The 26,937-nt window shown below is 36.0% G+C and overlaps 1 protein-coding gene across 5 annotated transcripts; it reads right to left on the bottom strand.

Moving 5' to 3' along the window:
• Window positions 1-6,746: 6,746 nt before the first annotated feature.
• On the bottom strand, window positions 6,747-26,308 carry LOC106500113 (translocating chain-associated membrane protein 1-like). 5 transcript variants are annotated; one of them, XM_067307871.1, is made up of 13 exons: window positions 24,334-24,994; window positions 23,679-23,725; window positions 20,421-20,481; window positions 19,888-19,910; window positions 17,654-17,772; window positions 16,247-16,363; window positions 16,100-16,158; window positions 15,291-15,375; window positions 14,880-14,950; window positions 14,691-14,795; window positions 12,303-12,446; window positions 11,289-11,449; window positions 6,747-8,178 (listed from the first exon to the last, which is right to left on the bottom strand). In XM_067307871.1, the coding sequence occupies exons 1-13, from the start codon at window positions 24,414-24,416 to the stop codon at window positions 8,105-8,107; spliced, it is 1,149 nt and encodes a 382-aa protein (XP_067163972.1). In that variant the 5' UTR covers window positions 24,417-24,994; the 3' UTR covers window positions 6,747-8,104. The 5 variants fall into 5 exon arrangements, with proteins under 5 accessions (XP_067163972.1, XP_067163975.1, XP_067163974.1 ...); XM_067307874.1 differs by lacking the exon at window positions 12,303-12,446 and having other exon boundaries at window positions 24,334-24,999; XM_067307873.1 differs by lacking the exon at window positions 15,291-15,375 and having other exon boundaries at window positions 16,243-16,363; window positions 24,334-24,995.
• Window positions 26,309-26,937: the final 629 nt, after the last annotated feature.

Here is a 26,937-nt window from a genome sequence, read left to right as displayed (position 1 = left end):
CTGGTTTATCTGTTAGGGACAAAGTATTATGTAATTATTTTCTAAATGATATAAAGTGTGTTGTTTGAGAAGAGACAGGCAGACAGACAGAAGATTCTTAAAAAAAAATAATTAAGCATGAAGAAAAAAGACCACAAAAAAAATGTACTTTCATGAAGTTACAGAAACACATCAAGAATTTAATAAAGCTATAAGTTCGAAGTAAAAAACAGGTATCTGGTAACTTCAGTTTAAGTCATCTTGTAAACAATTTAAAGTTGATTGGTAAGCTAGAAAAATAACTCTAGAAGGAAAAAAACAAAGATTCAGAAATGACCTATAATACTTCGTAAGTATTATTAAATAAAAGTATGTTATCAGTAATGAAGAGTCTTCAATCCCTCCTTTAACCTGAATAAACTCCTGTTGTCATATTACTTCCCTGTGTTCCAGAAGCGTGATTTTTTTTTTTTTAATTTTCTCAATCAAAACATTGAGGTGAAAATTAAAGCTAGCTAATGATTTGGTATAAACGAGCACAATTTGTTCTGTTTCAATTGAAGTAAATGTTTTATTCCAAACTGTTTGTGTTGTATTAAAAGAACATAAATAGTACCAGAGGTATTCTTTACCTCAGATACATGTTAAAGACTATGTTTTCAAACTATCTCATAATACCATTTCACTAGCCATCTGTAAGCTAAGGAAATTAAAGATAAATATAAATTAAAGGCCTTAGATGTAAAATATAACCTCCCTATGCCTCAATTTGCTTCAGTAAATCCTGTATTCATAAATGTTTTCTGAACCAGAATTGAAAATTTTGCAGGCTAAAATTGGATAAGTAGGGAACACGGTATACCTAAGTTCTAGGTACTCATAAAGCAGCCATATAAAAATGCTCTCTTCCTTTTGCAAATGTAGAAAGTGTGAAATAATGAAAATATAGAACGGATCCTTCCTGCATTAAGGCACTGGACTTCAGTTTTGCCCAGCTACTCATATAGAGCTCATTACAGTAATATAGACACAATCAGTATTCGAGAGGAACAGACAAGTAAAGCCATTAAATACACCTTTCAGTAATTTTCCCCCACTCCCCCCAAAAAAGTCAAACTAGTCTTGGGTGCCTATGAGTAAGTTATTAATATAAGATACTATGAAGTTGTAATTGTCTCTGAAACAAGCATTACAAACCAAGACAATTCAGAGGTAAAAGAAATCCAAGTACAGTTGCTTGTTTTTCCAGAACTAGATGTAGCTCCACCTTAGATTTCACCTTGTAGTTATACTACACAATAACCTATCAGTTATAAACGCATGCTTGTCCTTGTGAATTCAAATTTAACCAGCTGGTAAGGACAGATTCCCTATCACGGTATCACAACAGCAAAGAGTTAATGTTGTTAGGGTGATGTAAAAGGAACATAGGGGGTGTGCAAGAGAGGGGTAGGTTAAGGACAGTGGTAATAATGCAACTAAACTGCAAGAGATGTTATTTTGGCAAACGGCAGGTTACTCATATTTCTTCCATTTAGATCAGAAGCTCTTTGGATATTTACATTGTATCTACCACACGTTAGACTCAAGGATGATTCAGAACATATGTGAATACAGTACAAATACTGTATATGCTTTGTTTTTTCTTTTAACCTTTCTTTATTGTTGTAGCAATTACAAACAAGGAGAATTCAAGCTAACTTCAAAGGTAGCTCTCACTTCATACAATGAAGATAAGGTAATAAAATGCTTTCTCTTTTCATTGATAGGTGATGCTCTTCAAGAATTAATAAAAAAATTTTGTACTTGTCCTAAAACTGATAATAAATGCAGCTGTAAAACTGTATAATTTAACATTTTCATCTATTTGCTCCACCTACTGGTGCATTTTTCTTTTAAAGTAGTATATCCAGCCAAACTTGTAGATACATTTAGACAAATGTAAAGACAAAGATATGCACCAAGAGACACGCTTGAATTTAAGCTTGATTTATGTAATGTGCTCATTAAATCCAATTTGATCACAACACTTTCTCTGTCAATAAAGGGCCAATGGAAGCACTGACTTACAGAAACAGGACCCACAGTTCATCTTTTGGACATTGCCATTCATCTTTACTGTGGCCACAATGCAGTCAGTCATCATTTTCTATCAGCTATTATTCTCCCCCCCAAAGAATGTTTTCCCTTTTACAAGGGCATCACTCTCCATAACCGATTTGTCTCCTGATTTTTTCCAAGATCACTTCCTATTTAGACAATTAGTGCAAGTGAAAACCCCTGTTTCTTCAGCCTGTTTTTTTTTCTTTTTTTACTCAGAGATAGAAAAAACACTAAGCATGATCAACAAGAACTCTTTATATGAAGTTTTACCTGAGCTTAGCTTTTTTCCTGTTCCATCTATTGATGGGATTTTTTTTTAAATGCTGAAATGTTTTGCAAAGAAATAGCAAGAACATCCCCATAGAAAATAACTCTCCTATGCTACCACATTTTCCAATATTACTCTAGGACAAAAACAGCTTTCCATCCCTTCCTTTTTCACCAAATAATTAGCAATAGTCAACACAAAAGAAACAAAATAATCCTCATGCCCCAAATCCAAAATCCCAACCAAAACTTTATGAATTCAAAAGATCAGGTACCAAAGAAATTTTATTTTAGAGTTCTCCAGACTAAGCAGGTTAAGCAGAACTAGTTTGTCACATCGTTGCCAGGCTTTCTGGGGCTGAACTGGCACTTCTTGATGACTATAAAATTTTAACCTGCTTTACCTTCTGTATTATTTTGATAAATTTTCTGTATGCTAGTAGCTTGCAGCAGATTGATTGCAAACTGCTTAATTGGAGTTGGGGAGAATATCTAGTGTTTCAAAGACCTTGAAATTAGCACAGGCATCATAGGGATTGAATAGAAAAGTCTTCCTGGTATTGAATAAAAAGCAAAGAAAACCAACATTAATAGGAAATGGGTAAAAACATTAAAGAACTAGAATATAATTTTATTTTATTTTTAATAAACACAAACTACCTACATATCTTCTTCCTTGCCTGACATTTTTGTGGCTAATCTACTTAACTGACCAGACTACCAAAAGTAATTGATTTAGCATAATAGAACAGATGATCTACTGTCATCAAAGGAAATTAAACAAAAGCGGACAAAAATGAGATGCATCAGAAATACACAGTTGGAGAATACCACCAACCAAAAATTACATACATTAAAAAACATAGACCTTGTGCTATGGATTACATGCCAAACAACAAAACCTAAGTAAAACACACTGTTGTGCTTCAGCAAAAATAACTGACGGTATTTTTAGCAACCTTTCACTATAGCATAATTTTAGCTTATACAATGACTGATGAAATGATATTTACACAAATTCATTTTTCCTAATGCATTATAAACAAAAAAGCCTTTCACCACTCTAATTGTTTAACTGGAAAAGGACAGACAAGTCAATTAACTGAAATGAAAATACAGTTTAACAGCCATTAAAAACAAATCAGTATATTTGTTGAATCACACATTTATCAATGTAATATAGAGTACATTGCTGGTTTAAGTGTAGAGCAACACTGCAGAAGAATTTTAGGCGATAACTGTAACAAAAAATGTTACAAGCACGTTAGTTTGTAAACATTACTCTCTTGCTCACCACGAGTAAATCCATAACCTAAGTTTCAGCTACAAAGGTTTAAAACTACACATCTAAATATTTGTAGTTTACAGTATCAATGTTCTTCTACCCATTTCTCTAACTACTAGCAATTTTTGTGATGAAAGTCACCATTCAGGTGGTGTAAGAAAGGCATTGTGCATATGTTCTCTCAATTTAACTGAATGCAGCAACCTATGCTTGCAATATTAAGAAACAAATATAGATGAAACATTGCCTCCCCCACCCCAATCCATTTATCTTCAACATAATGAAACTAATTAGTTATTTACAGAGAGTTAGGTAGCATTCTGCAATACTGAGCATTTAGAAATTCTCATGTGTACCTGGGAGCTGGTGTTAATCAAGTTCTGAAAACATCCTACATTTTAGAGCCTACTTGGATTCATTACAGTTGTTTACCGCACTTAAACAGAAGTGGGAAAGAGCAACAGAACCGTCCACATCTTTACGCCACTAACAACTTCCACTCACTTCCATGCCAGGTGGTCAACTCAGAACCTAAGAAGTGGAGATAAAAATGTATCAGCTAAAGAATGTTTTTTTATTACATTTCTGTCAGAAACAATCTGTTCACTTGTATCATACCATTCAAAAACTGAGATATAAATTTGTAAAGTAAGTTTTTCTGCACTGCCTAAAAAATGCCATTTTATCTTTAAAAAAAATATTCACAAGATAAAACAGCTCTTACATACTCACCAGGAAGAAAGGAGGGTTAAAAATAAGAAGATCTAATTTTGGTTCCCCAAAAAGCAGATGCATGGTAATATTTTATTTTATGATGAGCATATGACTACTTGCAAAGGACTTCTGCCACATAAATTAAATTTACTATTAGATTGTGACAAGATACAACATGCAGTTGCTCTAAAAGTCTTACAATTTACATAAAAGTCTTAAAGATAAAAAGAGCTTAATAAGATCATTCATTGTAATATTACAGACTAGGGCACATGCCGCAACATCTGTGCTGCTGGAGATTTTATGTAACTTCAGTTAAGCCTACGTGGTTGCAACAGGAATGAGTCAGCATCTAATCTGATCGCTACTGTATTTGACATTCATAATATTGTTTGAAAACAACAAACGCGATCAGCTTAGGTCTCTGAAAAAAACTGGCAAAGCTACCTTTAAAAGGAAACAACTAAAACACCCACCATCCCCACCTTCCCCTCAACCACTAACACGTTGCATAGTTCTTAGCCTAGACTTTAAGCACAGGCTTTCCTGATCTGTCTCATGGCGCTTTGGATGTGCGTTCCTAAGACTTTTGAAAATCGCCTTTGACATAAATGGGACTTAAGGAGGAAGTGGCAGTACGCACTACTCTCCTCACCCTCAACTTAGGTTTATCTTTTAGCTAGATCCCATTCAGCTGAACACTTTTATATGCAACTCCCACCGTGCATTTTGGTTTGACTTCATAATCAGCTGCTTGGATTGACCTGGGATCTTGCTATTACCTCAGGAGTTTGGAATAGGTTTTACTATTTTAGAGAAGAGTCATTTCAAAGACATTAGACATTATGGCAATGTTCCCAAAGGTTGTAATTAAAAAGAAGCTGGCAAGCACTTGGGATTTCAGAGTTGCTGACCTATGTCTCAGATCTTCCTTATAAAATATTGTGCTTAATACATGGAAAAAATACCTGAATGTGGCACAGAGGTTTTTCTAACCATGGAACAAAACAAGAAGTTTTAATTTAGCAGTGTGAAAGGAATTAAAAACAGATAGTTGCAGAGATGAATATGGAATTGTCTTATTCTTGCAAGTTTAAAAAATAAACAAACAAGTCAAAGTACACATAACCAAGTACTCCTGCGAATTCATTATTTTCCACGCAGATTCGACTTTCCTGACAACTCATTGCCACTAAGCCAGAAAGGAAAAATGTGAGATTTAAAAGAAACCCCACCACGCACCTCTGGCTTAAAATTATTTCACATTTGAACTTGCACAGAATCTCTATTAGCAAGCTAATAAAAATAAAATAAAATAGAACAATCACAAAAATTGACTCAATTCAGTGTACTTCCAAAAAGTATATACGCTTATTTCTTTTGTCAATGAACTACTTGTTCTACCAACCTGCTAATCCTCATTATTTGTATATTCAGTGGAACCATCTTCATATCTGTAAAATAATTACACTGCGATATTCCCAGAAACACTGTTCTAAATGCAAGCGGCCTTTTTGATGCAAATGGAGTTTTCTGAAACATCTTCATAAGGCACAAGCCTAGAATGAATTTTCTTGCATTTGGTATTACTGTAAGTATCCAAATATTTAACGTAATTATAGACAGTGATTTTTATTTTCAAGAGAAATGAGTTTCATCATGCTGTAAGGAGGATGTACCTATCTCAAATGTATGTGTACATGCAATACAGCAGCTGCTATACACACACTGGTATATCTGATACCAGTATTTGAAAATCATATTTCTAAAAATAGTAATTTAAATAAAAATGATAATCTAAAAATCCGCACCAAGTTTCTTTGAAAAGGCCATCATAAGTGTCATGCAATAAGAACATCCAGGAGTAGTGTTACCAATTCATTCAAGTCGTAGCATTAGGAACATACTTTCTGATAACACTAAAAGCAAAGAAAAAAAAAATCTTTTAAGTTCAAAATTGTCTAGTTTTAGGTGTCTAGAAATGGATACTGACACCTAATAAGCCACTGTCTGGATTCACTTTTGAAAACCTGGCAACTTGGGTGTGCCTAGTCTCCCATTTCCAGAGCTCAAGCATTTTGGAGTGAGGACAGGGGAAAAAATTTGATTGGAATAGAGCTGCATCACTGTAGAGGGAAAAACAAAAACAAAATCAATCATTCTTCATTCTTTAGTCACAGTATCTTTAACTTAGTGTCAATTTCCCTTCTTAGTAAGGGAGAATTTTCTATATCCCTGGTCTTTGGCTACCTCTGTCCAAACCCTACAGGCACCATAGGCTTATGGTTGCAGGTATACAGCAAAGAAAGCATTGCCTTGTGAGCAGCATGCTGAGACACACCTAAAGGCTAAGAAATGTCACCCAAACTGCTCAAAAGATTATACTTTTACCAAATGAGACATTCATTTTTACAACTTTATTAAAAAGATTAACAAATGTATTCTAGTTACATGGAAAACATTTTCAGTAGAAATGTAAAGGCTTGTGTGAATTAATGCAATATTCCTACAATCTGTTTGCACAAGGAAAAAGTTACAGCAAATAAGAAAGTGAGTTCATGAAAGGTAAACAACATTGAGATACCAGCCTCAGATCTAAAGAGAGTTACTTACAAAAATACCATTAATCTTTTTATAGTCAAACAAGCACTCTTAATATAAGCATATTAATATTAAAATCATATCCAAATATAGTGTTCATGTAAGGAGCAAATTAATGCCTTCACAGAAATAAAACCTTGAGTCACAGACCGAAATAAGTGATTATCTACAGGTTAAAAAGGAGAAAAAAGGAGAGGAAAAAAAAAGCCTTGAAATGATGCTTGGTGAAACATTCATTACAATATTATTTGAGCACCTTCCTAAAGTAGTAGACTCAGGACTTTCAGATGTGCCAGTTATAAACTAAGAAAAAAAAACAGATGAGGAAAAAAAAATTCTGGAACATGTGACTGCAAGAATGCTATATTGGCTCTTTGGAAATATAACGAAGTTCCCCCCTACCCCCTCAAAACAGGGCCAAGATTAAACTACAGGTATTAATTGCCCCCCCCCCCCCAAGACTACCATCCACACTAAATCCAAGAGGCAACCTAGCAGATCTGGCAAAGTACATAATCTGCATCTTTACTAAATATTACAGTCACCTTTATACTAAAAGATTAGTGATGTCTTGTCAGAATTAGCTCTGGGTATCTTGTTCTATCTCTAAATCTGTAATCTTTAGAAAGAAATCAGGTATAGAACATTTTTGCTTTTTTACCATGCTAGATAGATTTCAGACATACCTCTTACTCCAGCTAAGATGAATGAAATAGAGAAGAGTCTTTTAAGGGGGAAAACAAACAAACAACAACAACCACCAGACATGGTATGATCTTTTTAGTGCAGAATTTAGGTTTTGTAAAAAACAAATGAATAAACAGACCGTTTAGATTTAGATAGAATCCTGAAGTGTCTCTAATGCAAATATTATAGAAATGGGATCATTTCTGATCACATTCTGGTCATAGAGCCAGTAATTCAAACTGGTTTATCTGTTTTCTTTGTCAAAGCTAAGTGAAATTTGAAGAATGTTGTTGGATTAGCCTAGATTAAAGATGATCTGTTGTCATAAATGTGAGTTATTAACAAAAAAGTTTTAAATATAACCTGATAGTGTCCATTTATATAATAAGACATCCAAGTAATAGTTTTGCAGGATCAATTTTTTAAAAAGTCACAGTCTTCTGTCATATGTTGTCCTCTAGTATTAGCTTATACTGGTTTTGATTTTCTTATTCTTGGAGATGTTCCATCTTCTAATTTTGCTGCTCCATTGACAAAGTTAGCTGTAATTTTAAACAAGGAAAATTAAATTACAGTAAGCAAAACCACAACTTGACTGCACATGAAAAAGCAGCCTGAAATTAGAATAGCACCTCGAAAATACTTAGGTATTTGCTTCAAAACAAATTTACTTGGAGTCAGGTACCTAAAATTTTTAAGAACTTTTTGTATGAAGTTGGTAAGAACAAAAGTTCTTGGTTTCTTGGTAAGAACAAAAGTTAGACAAAAGTTGCTTCTAGTCCAGTGCTCTGTCTCTGAAAGTATCTAGTAGCAGAGTTTTCAGGAGCAACATAAATAGTGCAAATAGAGTAGTTCAACCAACATAATTCCCCTCAAGTTCCAGAAAAATCAACACAGGTTAGGGACTTCCGAAGCCTAAATTGCACTTAGATCATTGCTTTAATAATGCCTACTGACAGACTTGAACCCTCAGGAATTAAATCTCTTAATTAATACCTTTGCAAACTTCTGTGGAAATGAGTTCTATAATCTCTCTGTGTTTTATATCTCCTTTTGTTTGTTTTAAACATACTACTTGATAATTTCATTGAAAATCCTCTAGCCTTATGCTATGAGAAATAGCAAACAGTCATTTGGTATTTGCCTGCTCAAATCCCTTAAGGTTTTGGAACGCTATCATATCTCCTATCAGCCACTTTTTTTTTTTTAAGCTACCTGGTATTTAAACTTTCCCCTTACTGTCATCTGTCTTTGTATCTTTCTGGTGTTAGTCTAAGTCTTTTCAGATGGAGTCACCAAAAGGGCATCCAATTTTCAGGATGTAGATACACAGAACAATTTAAACAATGGTACATTCTAGCCAATTTTTTGTTTTTTGTTTTTTTGTTTTTGACTGCAGCAAAGCTTCAACCTGATGTTTGCAGAAAAAATACTGACTTCAGAAAATCTCTCCTGACAGATAAATGCTAACTTGATGTATAATGTTGTGTACATATAAATTTCCTTTTCCCTCCCCTTAAAATGTGCATTAAGTAGCTTAGAAATCTAGAAACTGCATATTAAATCTGCCAATTTTTTATCTATTCCATGTTTGCAAGATCTTTCTGCAACTCTTCGTTATCAGGAATTTGGAATAATTTTGCTTCATTTACAGATTATTCATAAATGAACTGATGAGGTGAAAATGTCACTGAAGAAACTTGTCAGGCCCCCTTGGTAAGCTCTCTTCAGACTATCAATTGACCATTCCTATCTTTTAACCAATTACTATTCAACCAAGTATTAATCAACATCCCCTCTTCTCCTATGACATCTTTCTTTAACTGGAATTTTGGTTTAGTTGTTTATCGTTTCTTGTATTAACTTTACTGATTTCTTAGGGTTTTTTTTTCCTATGATACAGTGTTAGTATTACACCAGTAAGAAATATGCTATCCCAGACAGTATGTCCTTTCACACTTATTATCCTTCTCTGTCATTAGCTTAGAAGATCAGGTCACAGCACAAGAAGTTGGAGCAGGACAGACAGAACAAAGCAGCGTGTGAAGGATTTATGGCACACTTAATTCTCCTAGCCTTCCTTTTCCCAGTTAAATCTGAACTTGATTATTTTGTCTTACTATCAGCTACGTGAACTCTCCACACCTAACAACCTCAAATATATATTCTTTTCTTATACTGTTAGGAGCCTATGCAGATCATGACTAACCATTAACTAGATACATTAACAGCACCTGAGCCTGGATTCTTATCTTAAGGGTGAGCCTGGATTTTTATCTTAAGGGTAGCAAGACAGGGAGAGTCTATTATCCTCAGGAGGTTAGAAAATGACTGGTAGACAATGCCTGAAACGAAACTACTGGCTTCAGTGGAATCCAAGCTCTCCTTAAGAATTTCTCTCCAGGTGTAAGTACTCCTGCAATTAGAAGCAAGATTAACTGATAAACAGTGTATGAACAACTTCCCACATATGCAATCAGAGAGCTCGAATGCCTTTGCTATTCCTTGTTTTGCTCAGCCAGCGCAAAACAAAGTCAAACTATGATTTCACTTCCGCTATTCCAAACCATAATCATCTGGGGAACTTAAAAATTGCACTAATTTCACATGGCAACACAGAAGAGCAATGAAGTTATTCATTGGGAAAGGAGAGAAGGACCCACGAGACTGGAGAAGGAAAACAAATGCATCTGCAGCTATATTCAGAGCAGAAAGGCGGCTCTGGAAGGATAAGGAAAAACAGTGTTATTGAGACATTATGTTCATCTAGAATCTTCCAACTGATTTCAGTTAATGCTGACTCAGGGAGCTAGTAATCTCTGAATGTAAAGTGCTTCTACGCTTCTTGATAAGAGCTAATACATAAAGAATAACTTGAGAGAGACAGAGACGGCATGTGGTAAAATTCCCAGTGTTTTTCAAAGCTCTACCCAAATTTCATGAGAAGCGATTCCAAAGCTTTCATACATATTTCTCTCCAGTGTTTTATATATTTACTAACAGGAATATGAAATTTCTCTTGATCATAATCTTCATAAATCCTATTTAAGTCATTTAATTGATAAAACATTTGAATCTGAAATTAATATAATGTCATTTAATAAAAAGGTCTTTCTCCATTAGTTGTCCTTTACCAGTTACTGCAACGTTCCTTTGGAGTTCTTTTTCAGTTGCTATGATTTTCTTTACAAGCTGTGTCTTTTTGTATATAGAACAGGCAAGCTAAATTTGAATGGTCTGAAGCATAATACAAACAGAATCTATGAGATACAGTAGAGGTAAAAGTTAAACAATTTTTTGCAGCGTTGTAAAAGACTGATTTTAAAAAGAAAAGCAACCTGGAATTATTAAGCCCAGCTTCATGAAACATTCCTTACATTTAGATTAATGTAGAGTTCAATGAGTAACACTAGTCCTGAACATCTCCCGGGATTCTTCATCACTAACATTAAATACAGTGTGCTGTCCTGCTAGTAATATGGAATTAGAGAAGAATGTTTTCCAACTTTTGAAGAAGTTGTAATGTTATCTATATTCTGTATGTATCAAAAGATACATGCTTTTGCTCTTTTACAAAAAGGAAAGATAAGATGATGCATCTTGTATAAAAACATTTAGTCTAGAAACAGCTTAAGAACATTACGTCACTGACCTCTGTTTGGTTCCCTTTTTGTTGGTTTGCTCTTTGTATTAGTTATTTTTTTCTTAGGAATCTGGTTCTGAATATGCTCTCTCCATTTCTTCAGCTGAAAGTTTATAAATTTCCACATCATCCAGGCCTGTGTTAGACAAATGGCAGTCAGGCAGCTAATCCTAATAAAAGATTTGAGAATTTGGAGACAATTAGATAAAAGTTTTAGTTATCCATGAACATACTGCAAGTCAGTACCTGCTTCCTTTTCTTCCAAATGTCTACCATCAAAACAATTAAAATCTTTACACCACAGGAAAACAGGTGTATCAGAAGGCTTTCCCAAGATGGGGTATGTACCCACATGAGAAATGAATGGGAATTGTATACAAATACACTGATAGAAGCAATCATGCTTATCAATGAGTTATGATCTTCGCTTTCAGTGGTTGATAGGAAATTGCATAATAGAGGCCTCTTCTGCCAAATTAACTACAAATGAGAAATCATACAGATTCAAAGTCCCTCCCACCTACTTGATTACAGACATTTTTATAACAGTGAATTTTAAAATGATGAGCTTATACCGAAAAAGGAATCAGATATCAAAACGAACAAGCAAGAATAAGAGATACGCAAAACACATTTTAGGAAGGCCCCAATCAAAAATTATTTTTAAAAATGATGGTATTAATATCTCCAAATATTATGTCCATAACAGACATAGGAAAAGTAAAAAACTTCCATGAGATGATTATCCCAGGTTGTTGGATAATAATCAACAATTCATTAAAAAGAAATTCTCTTTTTGCCTTATGCTTCCCATATAGTCTGTTCTACTACTTTTGTGAAAAGAAGATAGAAAAGAGAATAAAATTCCCCTTCCTGTTAAAAACTCAGAGGAAAATGTCACCTCTGAGGCTTGAAGAGAGGGAACCTCTTCAAAGCACATTTTCATCTTGCATTGTTATATTAAAAGACACTTTGAAATGCCACATTATACAAAAGCATGAATGTCTACTAGCCTTGTTATACCTCACAGTGAGTACATTGAAGTTTCCGGCTGCTACGGAAAAATCTGGATTCTCTACTCTTGCCAGACCAAATCCAAATGTAAGGACAGATAAAGTTAGGGTCAAAAGACGTGCCATTACGAAAAGTAAAGCCCAAATGGTAAATCTGAAAACAAAATAATGAAATTAATGTGCTTTCTCCTTTCAGTCCATTTCTTTTCAATGAAGTTAAGTGCACAAAGAGCTTTTCATAAAACTTCTCTCAGCAATGATAGGAAAGGAAAGGACCAACATTTGCAGAAAAACTGACCTCTTGGTCTTCTCCAAACCATTCAATCCTGCCTTAAAGTGTTCAATATAGAAAATGAGTTTTCATTGAGGGAGAAAGTAAAAAAAAAAAAATTACATACTATTTTGACTAGAAAGCACAGTGAAGCAAAAAGGTGTATCTCAAGTTGACATTCATGCTGTGAGTCATTTATAAGTAGCAGTGACGTTATAGAGCCAGAAAGATGACCCTAAAGGTATAATATACATATATCAAATAGTTGGCAGATCAAGGCGATATATATATTTTTAAACAGCCAGAAATTTATAGATTACGAAGAGAAAAAACAATGGTCAGTTAGCTAGCAAGAACAAGTAAGAAATCACAACCTTTTCATTTTATAGTTAACAGAGCAAGATGTCATCCTACAGATTTTCAGCATCCAGGAATTTTTGCTCTAAGATGTGACAAAGAACCCTTAAGCACAGAGTGCTACTAAGTTGACAGTAATTAATTTAAAAAATGAACATGGTCATATTGGTAATTACTACTACACTACATAAAGACTTATACAGAGAAGAGACTTGGTATCATGTGACTGATGAATGGATTAAAAGAGGCTCTACTAATGTGAAAAACAGTACCTTTTCAAAACCTCCATTGGAAAAAAATAAAAATAAATAAAACAGCTTGTTCAACTGATTTTAAACTTAAAGAAAACTTATACTTCAAATCTGTCACAGTATAGTAAGCAAGACTGCTAAAAAAGCTACCCTCTTTCCACCCTCTTCTAAAACAAGATTTTGAGAAAAGCTAGTGTCTGAATGTAGAACTCATAATTTTAACTGTAGAAACAACACAATTTGAAAAGCCAGGTGTTCTCCTAGCCCAGCATTTGACGTTTCTATTTACAAGTGCTGTATATTGTAATAGAAATAAAATACCCCAAATGCTTCTGCATATCATCTTTCATGAAGTCCAATTTCCATTTCCAGTTATTTAAGTTGCAGCAATGCTGCACACAGGATAACTGCTTTCCAGTCAAAGAAAAACATAGTTGTTTATCTGACCATTACATTCTTCATAAGACAGAAAAAGATGTTCTTCTAATCAGTATTTTAGCCTTGATGCATTTGGATGGCATATAATGAAAAGCAGATAAGCTCATAGCTCAAAAAAAAAAAAAAAAAAAAAAAAAAAAGTATGACACATGAAAATAACCTTTCTCCCACATTCCCTATTTGCATTAATAAATATTGATTTTCTGCAAAGGATGCTCACTGTATATAAATATTTAAATCATTAGCTTTAAGGAGTAACATAAATGGGTCTGGTGAAAAGATCAGAAGGAGCAGCACCATTAGATTGCCTCAAAGGAGGCTGCCTGTATATAAAGGATTACATGAAAGAAAGCAAGATGTGCATGATATTCTCTTGCAGGTGGGCAGTTGCACAGCAAAGAAAGACCAAATAAGAGACAAGAACACCCAAAGCGGACAACGCCATTTTATTCATATCAGAACCTCCAAAAGGCTTTGCATTCAGATGGTGAAATGTACCCAATCATTCTTAGCATGCCTCGCAGTTAAGTATCTCAGTGCATCTCCTTCCTTTCCTGAAGGATACATTACTTTTATACCCCTTCTTCTCAGAAGGGTTGAAAATCATATTCAAGAGATACATAATTGAAGAGATTATCACCTACGCACATTTTAGACATTACCTCCTCTGTTGTGTAGTTATTTCCTTTTTGCTCTTACTAAAAAAGGAGAGACCTGCAAAACTTATGGGGAATGCTCCTTTTATTCTTGGGTTAACTCGTTTTAAAAACAAGCATCCCTATATACAAACATTTATGAACATTTAAGCAAATGGGCAACTTACAGAAGCTGAAGTAGCTGACAATTTCAAATGGGACTTTAACGAAAATCTAAGCAAAATCTTACTATGATAACTATGAAGTTGTGTATTTGCTTCCTTGACTTTATATAGTGACAATGACTTGCTTGAATTCAAAGCAAGTAAAATCAGGCACAGATCACATGAGGTTTGCTACCTGATCATTTTTACATACATGCAAATACATTTATATGCAAACAGTACCCAAAGTTCTGAATATTAATTAATACATGCAAGATTTACCCTTTTTGCTTGTTTTCATCACTGAAGTAGAAAAGACGTGAGGCATGAAAAATAAGTTCCACTAAATAGTGAGGTACCATCAGAATTAGCCCCAAATGCTGCAAACTATAAAACAGAAAAGATAGAATTGTTTAATAAATGGTGAAGTAAATAAATTTATCCGTTCAAAATGATTGTGCAAACACTTACTTTAATATATAAGCACCAGAGATATGAGCAATGTAAAGGCAAATATAACATAGCTGCCTTGGAACATCTTCCTAGAATTGGAGAAATAACATACTGTTACAGTTTAGTTATGTTATCTAAAGAAAAAGCATGTAATTCATTAATCTTGATCATTTTTCTCACTACTGTATACATCTCTCAGAAGCGTATCCAATTCAACACCTACAGATAATGCCATTTTCTGACACAGACTAAATAAGCTAGCAAATACAAGCGATTAAAACATATCAACAAAATATGAATAACTGAATATATTAATATGAATATGTAAATAAATATTTATATAGTTACTAGAAACAAACAGAAATATTAATATGAATAATTGAAAAGAATATATATTTCATTAACTGTACTGAGGACTTCACTCCGTACCTTTCGGATCTTTTGAAAATATAGCTCTGGCAGTGCATGCAGCCAATAGGCTATCTGGCAGATATAGAAGAATTTTACCTGAAAACTAAACAATAATTCAGATGAAGAAAACAAAAAATCATGACTTCTCAGGCTTTCAACATGAGATGCAAGATTTTAATTATCTTAAAATAATTCATTCTGACTAATTATATATTATGATTTCTAAATCATAGGAGCTGCAAACATAAAACAGCTCTATGGTGACAGTTTGTTGAATTAGCATCCATACACTTCTTGACAGCATGTTCTGAATCACCTTTTGAACTAGTATTAAAACAAACAAAAACAGGTCAACCCTTGAACGGTGGAACTCATTTCTTAAAAATGCATATCCTCCCCCTTCCATGTACCACACTCACTGGAAAAAAAGAAAAAGAAGGGGGGAGGGCAAACAACACAATTTCATAAGGCATCTTAATAACAATCAAGCTATAGATCCCCTCTAATTTGAACATTCACCCTCCCACACACATGTTTCTTTAGTGTGAAACACCTCAGCTGTCCCACTATACATCCCATCTTGCAAACACTTTCGCTCTAAGTCAGCTGTCATGGTAAAACTAAAGACACGTGCAAATATCTGCTGGACTGTTGTTTAAAGCATTGCAAATTACCTTTGGATAGAACAGCTCAGTTTTTAAACAGAAGAAACTATTTTCACCTGTCATTCTTACAATGTACCAGTGTCAATACCTTTTTAGTAGTCCCCCAAATTCTGGGCAGTTTAAAATTGAATCATTAGAAGTATCAGGTTTTAAAATACTTACCGCATACGAGAATGGGGATAATTTTTCCACAGTGAGGTTGGGTTCATCATGAATTCTTCCTAAAGAAAAAGGTCAGTGATTTAAGGACCTTCTTACTATTTTAAGTCTATTCTGTAAATAAAAAAGCAATTAGGGTGACTTACTTACTGCAGTCAAAATACTTGCTCCCCATGTAAACGAAAACAAGTAGAAAAATGCTAGCTGTCCTGATTCATTGAATTTGCTGTGCTTTGTTTTTGACAAATGCAGACGTCTATTAATTTTCTAGAAACAAAAAGCAGATCAACACATTTTATTTCTAAAACAAGGAAGCTACTTGGCAGTTAGTGTTCACTTTTGTATTCTTTACTTCCCTAATCTCACATTCCTCACTCAAAATATATAGCTCCTACCATTTGAGAGCTTGATCTGCAGAATATGCAGATCTGTATATATAACAATCAGGTTCAATAAAACTTGCTGCCAAAGTAAACATGGAAAAATATTTAGATAATAAAGCTAGACTTTTTTTTTCCTCCAGAATCAGAGTCATATTGCTAAATTCTTCTAATCTCTGCACACTTAAATACATTTGAGCTTCTGTGACTCAGATGACCTATTTGTGAAGTCATTCCAAGGCCATTCAATACTAATTTGTCTTCATGATGACTTTACCAAATTCATTTTACTTTATAACTGAGTTGTTATAAAACAGCACATGATCAAGTTATTGAGGCTCAGCTGACAAATAAGAATCCATCACACTGCAGTTATTTTCATTTTTGATCTCCTGAAAATATATTAAAAATCTAAAGCAGCAAACCTCATTCACAGGCATTCTGAGCTTGGACATGAACATTCAGTATCCATTGTTACAGAATAATGGAACTCGTAACAGTAAGTGAAAGAAAGATTCAGCCCAAGCTCAAAGGCCTATTGGCAAAAATCCTCATGCAAATAGCCAAAAAACCAGAAAAGATACAAAAAAGAAAAATATTGATAAAATTCACCATCTAAAATCTGATATATATATATTTTTTTTTAAACAGTGTTAGGAAAAACAGGTAGCATTTATTTTGTATGCTGCAAGCTACAAGCAAGTGATTGCACATGCATTTATGCACAAAAGAGCATAAAGGAGTCCGAACATTTCCAAATGAACACCACTTAAGAGAGGAAAATGTTATTTTGGGGTTTTTTTGAACAAAAAAAATAATAATATAAAAAAATCCAAGATGTAAAAGACCTTCTGTCAGTTGATTACCACATTAAGTATTTTAGGAATATGAAGTAACTGGATAGCATGTACACCTTTTTTTTCCCCCCATCTGCCTATGGAAGAAAGTACTACTGAAAATCATTAGAGAAAATTTGAGGAAATATCACTATGCAAATATCAAAGCCTATTCACACTTTTGCCAAAGAACAAAAGGATCAATCATAATAGGGCTTCTAAATGCTAAGCTATTTCTTGTACCATGGCTTATACACTTATCGCAGAAAAACCTGCTAAGCAACTGATAGCTAAAAGCAGTATGTTTATAAAAGTAAATTATACCCCAGTAGTAAACTTACATCTAATACGTATTCCTGGATTACAGCATGCAGAATAATAGCTATGAGCATGTAGAAGAAGACAGTGGCAATGTCTTTTGGACCATAGTCATAAAAATGAATGTGTTCACTCTTGTCATCTGAAAAAGAAAAAAAGTTTGTAATATATATTTTACTTTCTTATGAAAAGGTATTTTGTGCAATTGAGAAAGGGCACCAATGACCTGTGTTTTTGGAAGCTAGGTTGAATTAATATAGGATACTAGTTCTAAACTTTCTGGTTGTGGCAAAATGATTTTTGTACCTAATTACATAAGCTGAATCCTCTTTTCCTTCAATACAATGATACACCTATAAACCTGGAAGGAATGGTTGAAAGCAGTACACACTGAGCTGCAGCATCTATCTTTCAACTAGGCCATTAAAAAAAAAAACAAAACACTCCCCTCTATACTTTGGTAGAGACCAAATGAAATTCCATCTCAAGAAGCATGACTACATGTAGAAAGACAGACACTATACAGCGAGGATAGTATCCTAAGTAGTTCAACATCATGGGTCAATAACAAATAAGTAACTTCCCTCTTTTTAAGAGATGTTGCGTAATTGCAAGTAATCTTACATTTACAGAACCAGCAATATGTTCTCATAAATTAAAAACAAAGTTATTAGACAAAATAAAAATCATTTCCACTGTCATAGAAATACTTCAAATGTTTGCATTTACTATGTTGAAGCGTGGGAGAGCACACAAATGAAATTCAATAAAAAAAAGCAAGGATAAGGAGAAGTAGATCTCAGGAAGCCTTGTTTCATTGGGGCGTGTCACCTTTGATCCACAAACACCTAACCTCACTTTTCTTTATGCATTTGTGAGACTGCAGTGGAAGAGAAATAACTTGTACTACAACTATTCAAGAACCACACTCATCCTGATATGCAGGCTCTTCTGCATAGATAGAGATTTGTGTTCTTCTGCTTTCTCCTAAGTAAGGGCATTAATTTGGATATGTCTCCTCTATACAGCCATTACTTTTCATAAATGTCAAAGAATTTTTTGTCTTTAAGACTTTTACCCTTTAGCAAACTTGGTTGATGTTACCCAAAAACAAATCAGCAAAAACACAGTAATCATAAAACATTTTTTTCCTAAAGAAAACTATGGTAGAAAATGTCAAGAAAGCAATTACTGCTTCCTATAATGTGAATGGTACACTAAGGTCCTAGCACACCAGACTTTTGTAGAATTATAAAATATGTAAGATGTCCTGTTTCAATGCTTGAAAGAAGCCTGTGACATAATATAAAAGTAATTGCATATCAAATGCTATTTCTGACTGGTAGCTAGCACTATTTTTTTTAAAATGGGCATCCACTAGTTATATTTTCAATATTTTCTGAGGTCCTGAGCTGAAGCCTTAAAGTTTCTTGTGTGCAACTCATCCATATCTATAAAATTAAAGGAAGCTATGCCTTGATCATATCTATCGTATATAAATGCCATACACTACGAAGGCTCACATCTAAGGCATCTTGGTAACTGTTCTGACAAATGAACTCTACTTTTGTCTCTGCTATATGAGATTCCTACCTGATGCTGCTCAAATATCAGTTAAGCACAAGTCCACTGACTGTGCATGCCTCAAGTGTTCAACATGAGACATCTCAGGAGAAGTTTGCAAAAATGATGTATATTCACAACTGTAAGTGAAGTTGATCAAGTCATTATTTTGAACATATTAAATGAAGTGAAAGTGTTACACTGTCTGCAAGAGTCACAGCACAGAAGTCTCAGGTTTGGAAGTCAAAATTCATAGAATCCTGATGACTTTTGTTCTAATATATCTGAACCTTACTTCCATATCTGTAATAGGTGGATCACAGCACCTATTCTTCCAAAACACTGAGAAGATTAATTTCTGGGAATATACAGGAAATTGTCTATGATGAAATAAATTTATGAGTTTCTTTTCAATATAAGGTTCAGATAGTGTGTTTTAAATTATGATGAAAGGAAAAAGACTGGGGAAAAAACTACTATAAATACATATGTATACAAGTATACAGAGGCTAAATGAATTTGTCATGTATTAAAGAGGTATGTATTAATTTTTAAAGAGGTTAAACATCAATTAAGTTTCTATTTCTGTAATTTTAGTGATGCCCATATAAGATTTTCTAGAAATAGTGTATGGTTATTCATATTATTATGAAAAAATAAGTTATCAAATAGAGGAATCCCACTAGTCGCTTACCAGTCGTATATTTAGTACAGCAGCTACAAAAGATGGAAGAAATGAAAATATTTAGGGGAAAAATTCCATACTAGTCTCCCTCATTTTGTTATCTAAAATCATGTTTTTAATCAGCTATACCAGTTCTTCAAGAATAATAATAAGATATTATTGAAATATATATATAAAAAAAAAATCTATTAGTAGGAACATAAGAAATCAGGAATAAGCAATAGATATTTAGAATTTAACAAAAATATTTTACTATTCAATAACTTCCCATTGCTTGTATCAAAAGCTGGAAAGAACATGTTTCTTGCATTGAAATATGATTTTGTAGCAACGTTAACTATGGGAAAAATAGCTGAGTATTAGTCACAAGCAACAGAGAAAACAGTAGAATGTTTTACTAAATACAGTATTAGTAAATCCAAAAGCAGACAGACAAACATGAGAGTACTACCGTATTATAAAAGTTTTTAGGAAAAAAAATACTCTTTAATAGTTGGCTTCTTGCATTACACAGAAACAGAATAGATTTGATTTAATCTTACTGGTGGCACAGGTGACATTGTACTGCACAGTGATAAAGATGATGACGTACTTGGCTGTGACCTGAAATTTAAAAAGAGAGAAGAAAAAGGTATCAGGTATTTCAAACAAGCTAGACTAAACACTCCCCAAAAAGGAGAAGATTATGCCATCAGCAAATGTTCTCCCACACATGATTTAAATCAAAGGGGTCACAACAGTGCTATTCATCTCCCAGAACTGTGGAGGCTCACCACGTTGCAAATCCTTTAACATTTGTTGCATAGGGTCAGAACTTGAATTATGTCCCTTTAGCTAAGGCTCAAATTACTCAGTGTTGTACTAAAAAACATTTTTAAGAGTTTAGAAGTGCAGATGTCTTCCATTTATTTCAAAAGTTAAAAGATCCTTTAAATTAACACAGATGGAAAGTTTCAGCTAATCTTGTAAGATATTCTAAAGAATGATATATTGGCTAAGAGTGTGTATAAATAAATCGAGTATTCAAAGCATAATAGTAGAACTAAAGGACTCATCCATGAATTTCCTTGCATGATAAATAAAGCAAGAAAGAGCAAACATTTTCTAAGAACTACAGCACAATCCAAGTAGCCAGTGGCATACTTCCATGCAACTTTTTCTCCAGTGGCAAAGCTAGTCAGAAAGTTTTCAGTCATCTGTATCTCCTGACAACTTCTTCCCGTTCTCATGCTGCAGTGCATTTAGCCCTTAGCTATGGCAATGGAACTGTTTATCCTCTGGCTTGCAATATGGCTTATAGACCCTATGACTGAGTGATAAGAGGTAAACATGTTTTTAAGTTTAACCGAAAACATTTCATTGATCTGGTTTGCACAACTTCAAAAACAGTCATGCTCATTTAACTGAAAGACTGATAAGCTACAACACATGGAAATAAGTGAGTGGAGGGGAAAAACTAACTGATTTCATTGCTGCAGAAAATGCAATATGGAACTACACCCTACACTGCCAATGGCAAATACATTTATTATGATTGCAAGCACTCCATTATCTAGGGCATAAATCAGAGACAGACAACAGGCATCAACTGAAAATCAACATAAAGGAGAATAAATTCTTGTTTCTTTTACATTTTCTCTTAGTCTGAGCTTCATAGAGGTGACTTATAAGGAAATATAAACTAAAAAAAGAAAGCTATTTTTCCTCACATGTTACACAGCCTAATTTCTGAAAGTATAAATAGGAACACACAGGAACATATAAAACAAGCACAAATTTAACCAGCTACAAAGTAAGCAAGTGGCACAACAACCTAGAAGAACATCCTCTGTAACAAAAAAGAGAGGGGGAGGCAAATCATTTAAGTACACTGTTTGGGAGTACACCTGTGAAATTAAGCAGTAGAGGAGTCATAATATTGAAGAGCACATTTAAAAGGAATTCTCATTAAGGGAAAAAAAGTACTGATTTTTCTGGCATACAAAATTGACTGACAGCCGCTGCAGTTCCATGAACAATCTAAGCTTGATAAACCAGCACTACCATCAAGAGCAAACCGGCCTGTCTCTTTAATGCCAGTTAGTTCTTGTCTCTGTACCATGCTTGTCAGCACAAGTAGCTGCATGGTGAATTGGACAGGGGAATTACATAAGTTAAAACTGACCCAGCAAAACTAGAGGGAGGAAAAAACTATTAATTTTAAACACAGATGGGTTTCCAAATCTGCTGCACTGCTCAGCTACACAAATTCTTGTGTTTGCTTGAGGGGAAGAACAAGCAGCCAAAGTAGCAAAACCAACTTAAAACCCCCATGGAGCAAGAGTGCAAAGAATTCATTGCCAACTGTTTACTTGTAGAAGACAGGGAAAATATAGATAGTTACATAGGTATTGATGCCATCAGCACCTTGCTAAAGCAAAGATGCTTGCTTTCAGCCAGTTATGACTTAGGACCCACAGCAATAGTTGCCTTTGTGGCAGAGCGTTCAGACAGCACCATGGAACGTCCTGCAGAGCCCTTCGTTAGGGGACATGCCTCTTCCCTGTCACTGCCCATGCCAAAAGGGAGATCTTTGAAAGCCTCAGCAGTACTGAAGTGCTGCTCAACAGTTCTGCCCTCACCGTGCTGTTTTCTGAGATTTGGAATGACTGCAGGCTGTGCGAGAAGCCTGGTTACAAATCTGGAACAGCTCAAATTGCAGAGCCAACAGAAGGAGCAATCTATAAGTTAAACAGAAGTATTGGTCACAACTCCATAACCTTGAGGCCCATACTTAAATAAAGTATACAGAATACTCTCTTCACCATTACTTAATTAACATAATTCCTTAAGTATAGGAACAATTCTCAAAAACTTGTAAGCAAGTTAGTCTTACAGCTACTATTACTAGAGGAATGGTACAGTTTGCTTTTACAATATAGGCTCACTGCACATAACTTAAATTTATATACAGCCACAAAGATACCTGAAGTGACAGTCAAGCTAAAAGGCAGTGAAAGGCAATTTTTCATTTTATGGTTTGTTACCAGAAGGCTGCCCTTCAAAGACTGGAGAAAAACATTATTTCTGAAGAAAAACCTGGAAGTGTTGCTCTGCGAGTTCACTGCAGTCTCATTTCATTCTAAAAAGGGACTGAAACCATACGCTCTCCTTCAATTGAATCATCTCCTGAAGACATATTGGGATAGTAGCTTTCCTGAGGATAAGGCAGTTTTCATGTGCTTGGAGAGAAGAAGGTGGCAGGTATCTTTGCTACAGCCCATCAGGTTAGCTATTACCTTCCCCAGCTGTCTGTGAAGCAGACTACACACTGCAAACGTTCCACTCTACTGAAAGTACAGGAGCTCTGTTTAGTGGCACCTGCGGCCACCTTACCACAGAATACACAGAAGGGAGGATGGAAACTGTTCTAGGAGAAGGAAGGAAATCATATGCAACTTTTTCTGCTTATACTAGTGGCTTAAGAAGAACCGTGGACGATGAAAGCAAAGTTTCTTTTGAAGGCAAAGTTTACTCTCTTGTCAAGAAAAGGACTAGGACAAGGCTGTATAAAGATTCTCAGAGAAGGAAGAAGAAAGAAAATAGCAGTTATGTACTAAATTTAACTGCCATTTTTCAGTATGTTATAATTGGAGTGGATCTCATTACAAACATCTATGGACCTCATAATAATTAGCAAAGTTAAAGTATAGAAAAGCACAATTAAGGTGGAAAAACAACCAGGCATAAGAATTTCATTTAAAGAAATTCTTATAATCGAATTAATGACATACTAATGCTCATTTCTAATTTTAACATACCTATTGTTTTTTGGAAGGCCTCATGGATATGGGCAATTGAATGCCACCTACAAAAGAAAACCCTGTATTTACTCCGATATCACTACACAGTCCTGAGCAAATCATTCAAGAAGTAGTCAACTCTAAAATGTTTCATTTACACATTCTTTAGTTCATTAGCATACAGCCTAAGGTACTACAAGTTGGATTTGGAAACTTGCCACTGACAGCTGCAATTGAAGTCACAATAAACATAAAATGCTGTGAAAAGCACTGATAAAAAAAAATTGGCATTCAGTACCCCAAACTCAAACCTAAAAATGATTTCACTTTAATACAGAGAAGAAATCAAGACCAAAAGGAAATGGAGATAACAGCTGTGTAGGCAAGTTCAGTAACGCTTATGAAACGCTCTATATTGTGTCATGATAAACGTCACAAAAAATACTCAAAAACATCAGTAGTTTTGTTTGGTAGAGTTTGAATTACACATAATAAATATGGAATAAGACCTACACAGTGAGCAATGAAATATAAATTTCATTCAATAACTACTGCATGCTTTTCTGCAGTGAATGAGACAGAGGTCTAATATGAAAAAATCTGACAATAGAATGAAAGGCTGTACAGAACTTTTTTTTTATATTATACTTATAGGAACAAAATCATTTATCACCTGTTACATAGCAACACTGTTCCTCTGAATAAGAAATTAAAGTTGTCCCAATCTACAGAGAATGTTTGCATCAAAAAGGACATGCAAAGTGTTTAAATTAAACCGTAAGTATACAAGGCTAGTCAAACAAGCACAATAAAAACACATCACAAGCTACACTGGGATCTGTTCTGCACAATTTTAAGCTTTGAGATTTATTCAGAGTAGAAATGAGATATTCTGCTAATTATGCTCGAGCTTAACTAATATTGACTCACTCCTCTTCCTATAAAATAAATAAGCTTCATCACCAGAACAAAAACATGCTGGGAAGCTGCACAGACCCTCCAAAAACTGGTAGACTTACAGAAGTACAACTTCTGTGTTCATACAAAGCCTGAGCTAAGACAAACGGAGTTTTGAGACCAAATTCCAGAAAACATACTTGCTTTTAACAGCAAAGACACATAAGAACCTCATTACAAAGTAACGTATACAAGATACATAAGAAGTTCTATATATGTATAGGAATCCCAAACTGAATTTGTTTTATCCCAGGTGCAAGCATTTACTTTCCTCCTTCAAAGTTAACTAAAAAGCCTTTATCACCTTAGTTGCCAAACTCCTAGCTAATATTTTGGTTTTTTTTTAAACCAAAGACAGACTTCTGCATTTCATATATTAACTTTTATACCATAGACACAATTCATTGTGTGTCAACACTGGATTTGTCCATCATTTAGAAGGAAATTATCTGACTGTCACAACTCCTTTCTCTACTCTATTCCTACACAGTACCCTTAACAGTTTCAGAAGCGGGTCAAGATAAAAATAAAAGGACTCCTGCAGAGAAGTATTTTCTCTCAGAATTTAAAAGTATTTTTATTTTAAAACAATCTGAATTTAAATCTTATCCAACTGATGGAAAAATGTTGAAATATTTCAGTAAAATATGTAAGTTATCTATCCATTTACAAAGTCCTACCACATACTCAACACCAGCCTAACATACTCACATAGCAACGCACAACAGTTTTGTCCCAAAGGTGGGAAAAGGATGCCTAAAAGAGAACAGCCGGTACCCAAGAAACCGATAAGCAGCTTGCATATAGAAATAAACTTTATGAACACTTTCAAATGCAAAGGGAAGGAGGAATTCAGCAATTAGTCCGAAACTGTGAAATCCTGCATTTTTCGTCAGACTATCCGCCACTACGGAGCTGAGACAGTAACAGAGGGAGCAGTGGTGCAAGAGGGCGGTTAGCAGTTTCTGGCCACCACTTGGTTTAACCCTGCTCAGAACACCAGTGGCTGCCTGAAACCCTCTTTGCAACAGTGTTCCTACATGCTTTACCATGTGGACATCTGAACAGGAAAAAAAATATATATATATATATAGATATATAAATACTCTCACGACCAAGAGACACACAACGAATCTGCTTTAAGCAAAGGGGTTTGAGGAGCTTTTTTTTTCCAAGGGAACGGAACTGAGTAGAAGGGAGTTTACAGGAGGCTGCAAGGGGTGAAACAGATGCGGAGACGAACGAAAGCTGGGCGAGAAAGGCAGCAGAGCAGCCAAGCGGGAGCGGGCAACGCCGGGGCTCGCGTGGAGACACGGAAAGGGGGTGGGCGGGCAGCGTGCCACAGAGCCAGGCCTCGGGGCAAGGAAGGAACAGGGCCACCACCCGGCAGGGAAGAGGGGAAAGGGCAAGCGGAGTCGGGGGGGAGCGCAGCGGCGGGGCAAGGCTCCGCGGAGGGGAGGCGAGGCGAGGCGAGGCGAGGCGGGGCGGGGCGCCGCGGCTGCCGCGCCAGGTCCCGCTCGGCTCGGCAGCCACCGGCCCCCTCGCCCGCACCGGTACCTCGAACATTAGCCCCAGCAGGAGGCCCATCGCCAGGCAGGACACGGCGTCCGCATGGTTCTGGATGACGAACTCGTGGCTCAGCACCGCCGGGCTCTTGTTCTTCCTGCGGAGCCCCATGGCGGTGGCGGCGCCCGGGGTAGCGCCTCCCCCCACAATAGCTGCTCTCCCCTCACGCACGGTAAACACCGCAGGACCCCGGGGCCCGCCCCCTACCCCTCCTTAGCCAATCAAGCTGAAGAAGCTCCCTAACTAGCAGCCCTAGCAGCTAATCGCTGGGCGGCTGGGAGGAGAGGTTTCCAGGGGGGCGGTGCTTCAGCGGCAGTTGGGCGCTCACGACTGGAGTCGGGGTGCGATGTGAGTGACACGGGCTCCAACCAGTCCCATGTGCGAGTGGGTGGGGCTTGTACAGAAGACCCCCACAGACAGTGGTCAGTGGGCGGGGCTAGGCTCGTGCTGGGGGCGGGCTTTCGCGGGCGCAGCGCTGTGGCGGTCCCCGCAGGCTGTGGCTTTGTGGAGCGGGCAAGTCCGGTTTGGCCCGGTTTGAGCCGGTCTTCGTGGGGGGGTGGGCTGTGCTCGCCCCAGCCCCGGGGACGGCAAGGCGGCTCTGCCCTCGCAAGGCCTGCAGGATGAGAGGCGCGTTGGGCGGCCAGCTCCCTTCACAGGTCCGCGGAGCGCCGCCCGCGCAGGTGGCGGGTGCCACTCTCAGATCCCCCTGGCGGCTCCTCGCCGTCCTCCCCGCCTGCGGATGGCCAGTGGTCGC

Source organism: Apteryx mantelli, chromosome 18 (assembly GCF_036417845.1).
Source record: "Apteryx mantelli isolate bAptMan1 chromosome 18, bAptMan1.hap1, whole genome shotgun sequence".
NCBI lineage: Eukaryota > Metazoa > Chordata > Aves > Apterygiformes > Apterygidae > Apteryx > Apteryx mantelli.
The sequence above is the reverse complement of the archived record's forward strand: the minus strand, read 5'-3'. Positions and strand labels throughout refer to the sequence as shown.

Excerpts from the sequence above, each read along its gene's own strand:
- LOC106500113 (XM_067307871.1), bottom strand. The coding sequence starts at position 24,416 with ATGTCCTTTTTGATGCAAACATTCTCTGTAGATTGGGACAACTTTAAT. Across the intron at positions 19,911-20,420 it reads CAATGTCACCTGTGCCACCA|CTGCTGTACTAAATATACGA; the intron begins GTAAGATTAAAT and ends CATCTTTTGTAG. Across the intron at positions 8,179-11,288 it reads AAAAAGGGAACCAAACAGAG|CTAACTTTGTCAATGGAGCA; the intron begins GTCAGTGACGTA and ends TTAAAATTACAG.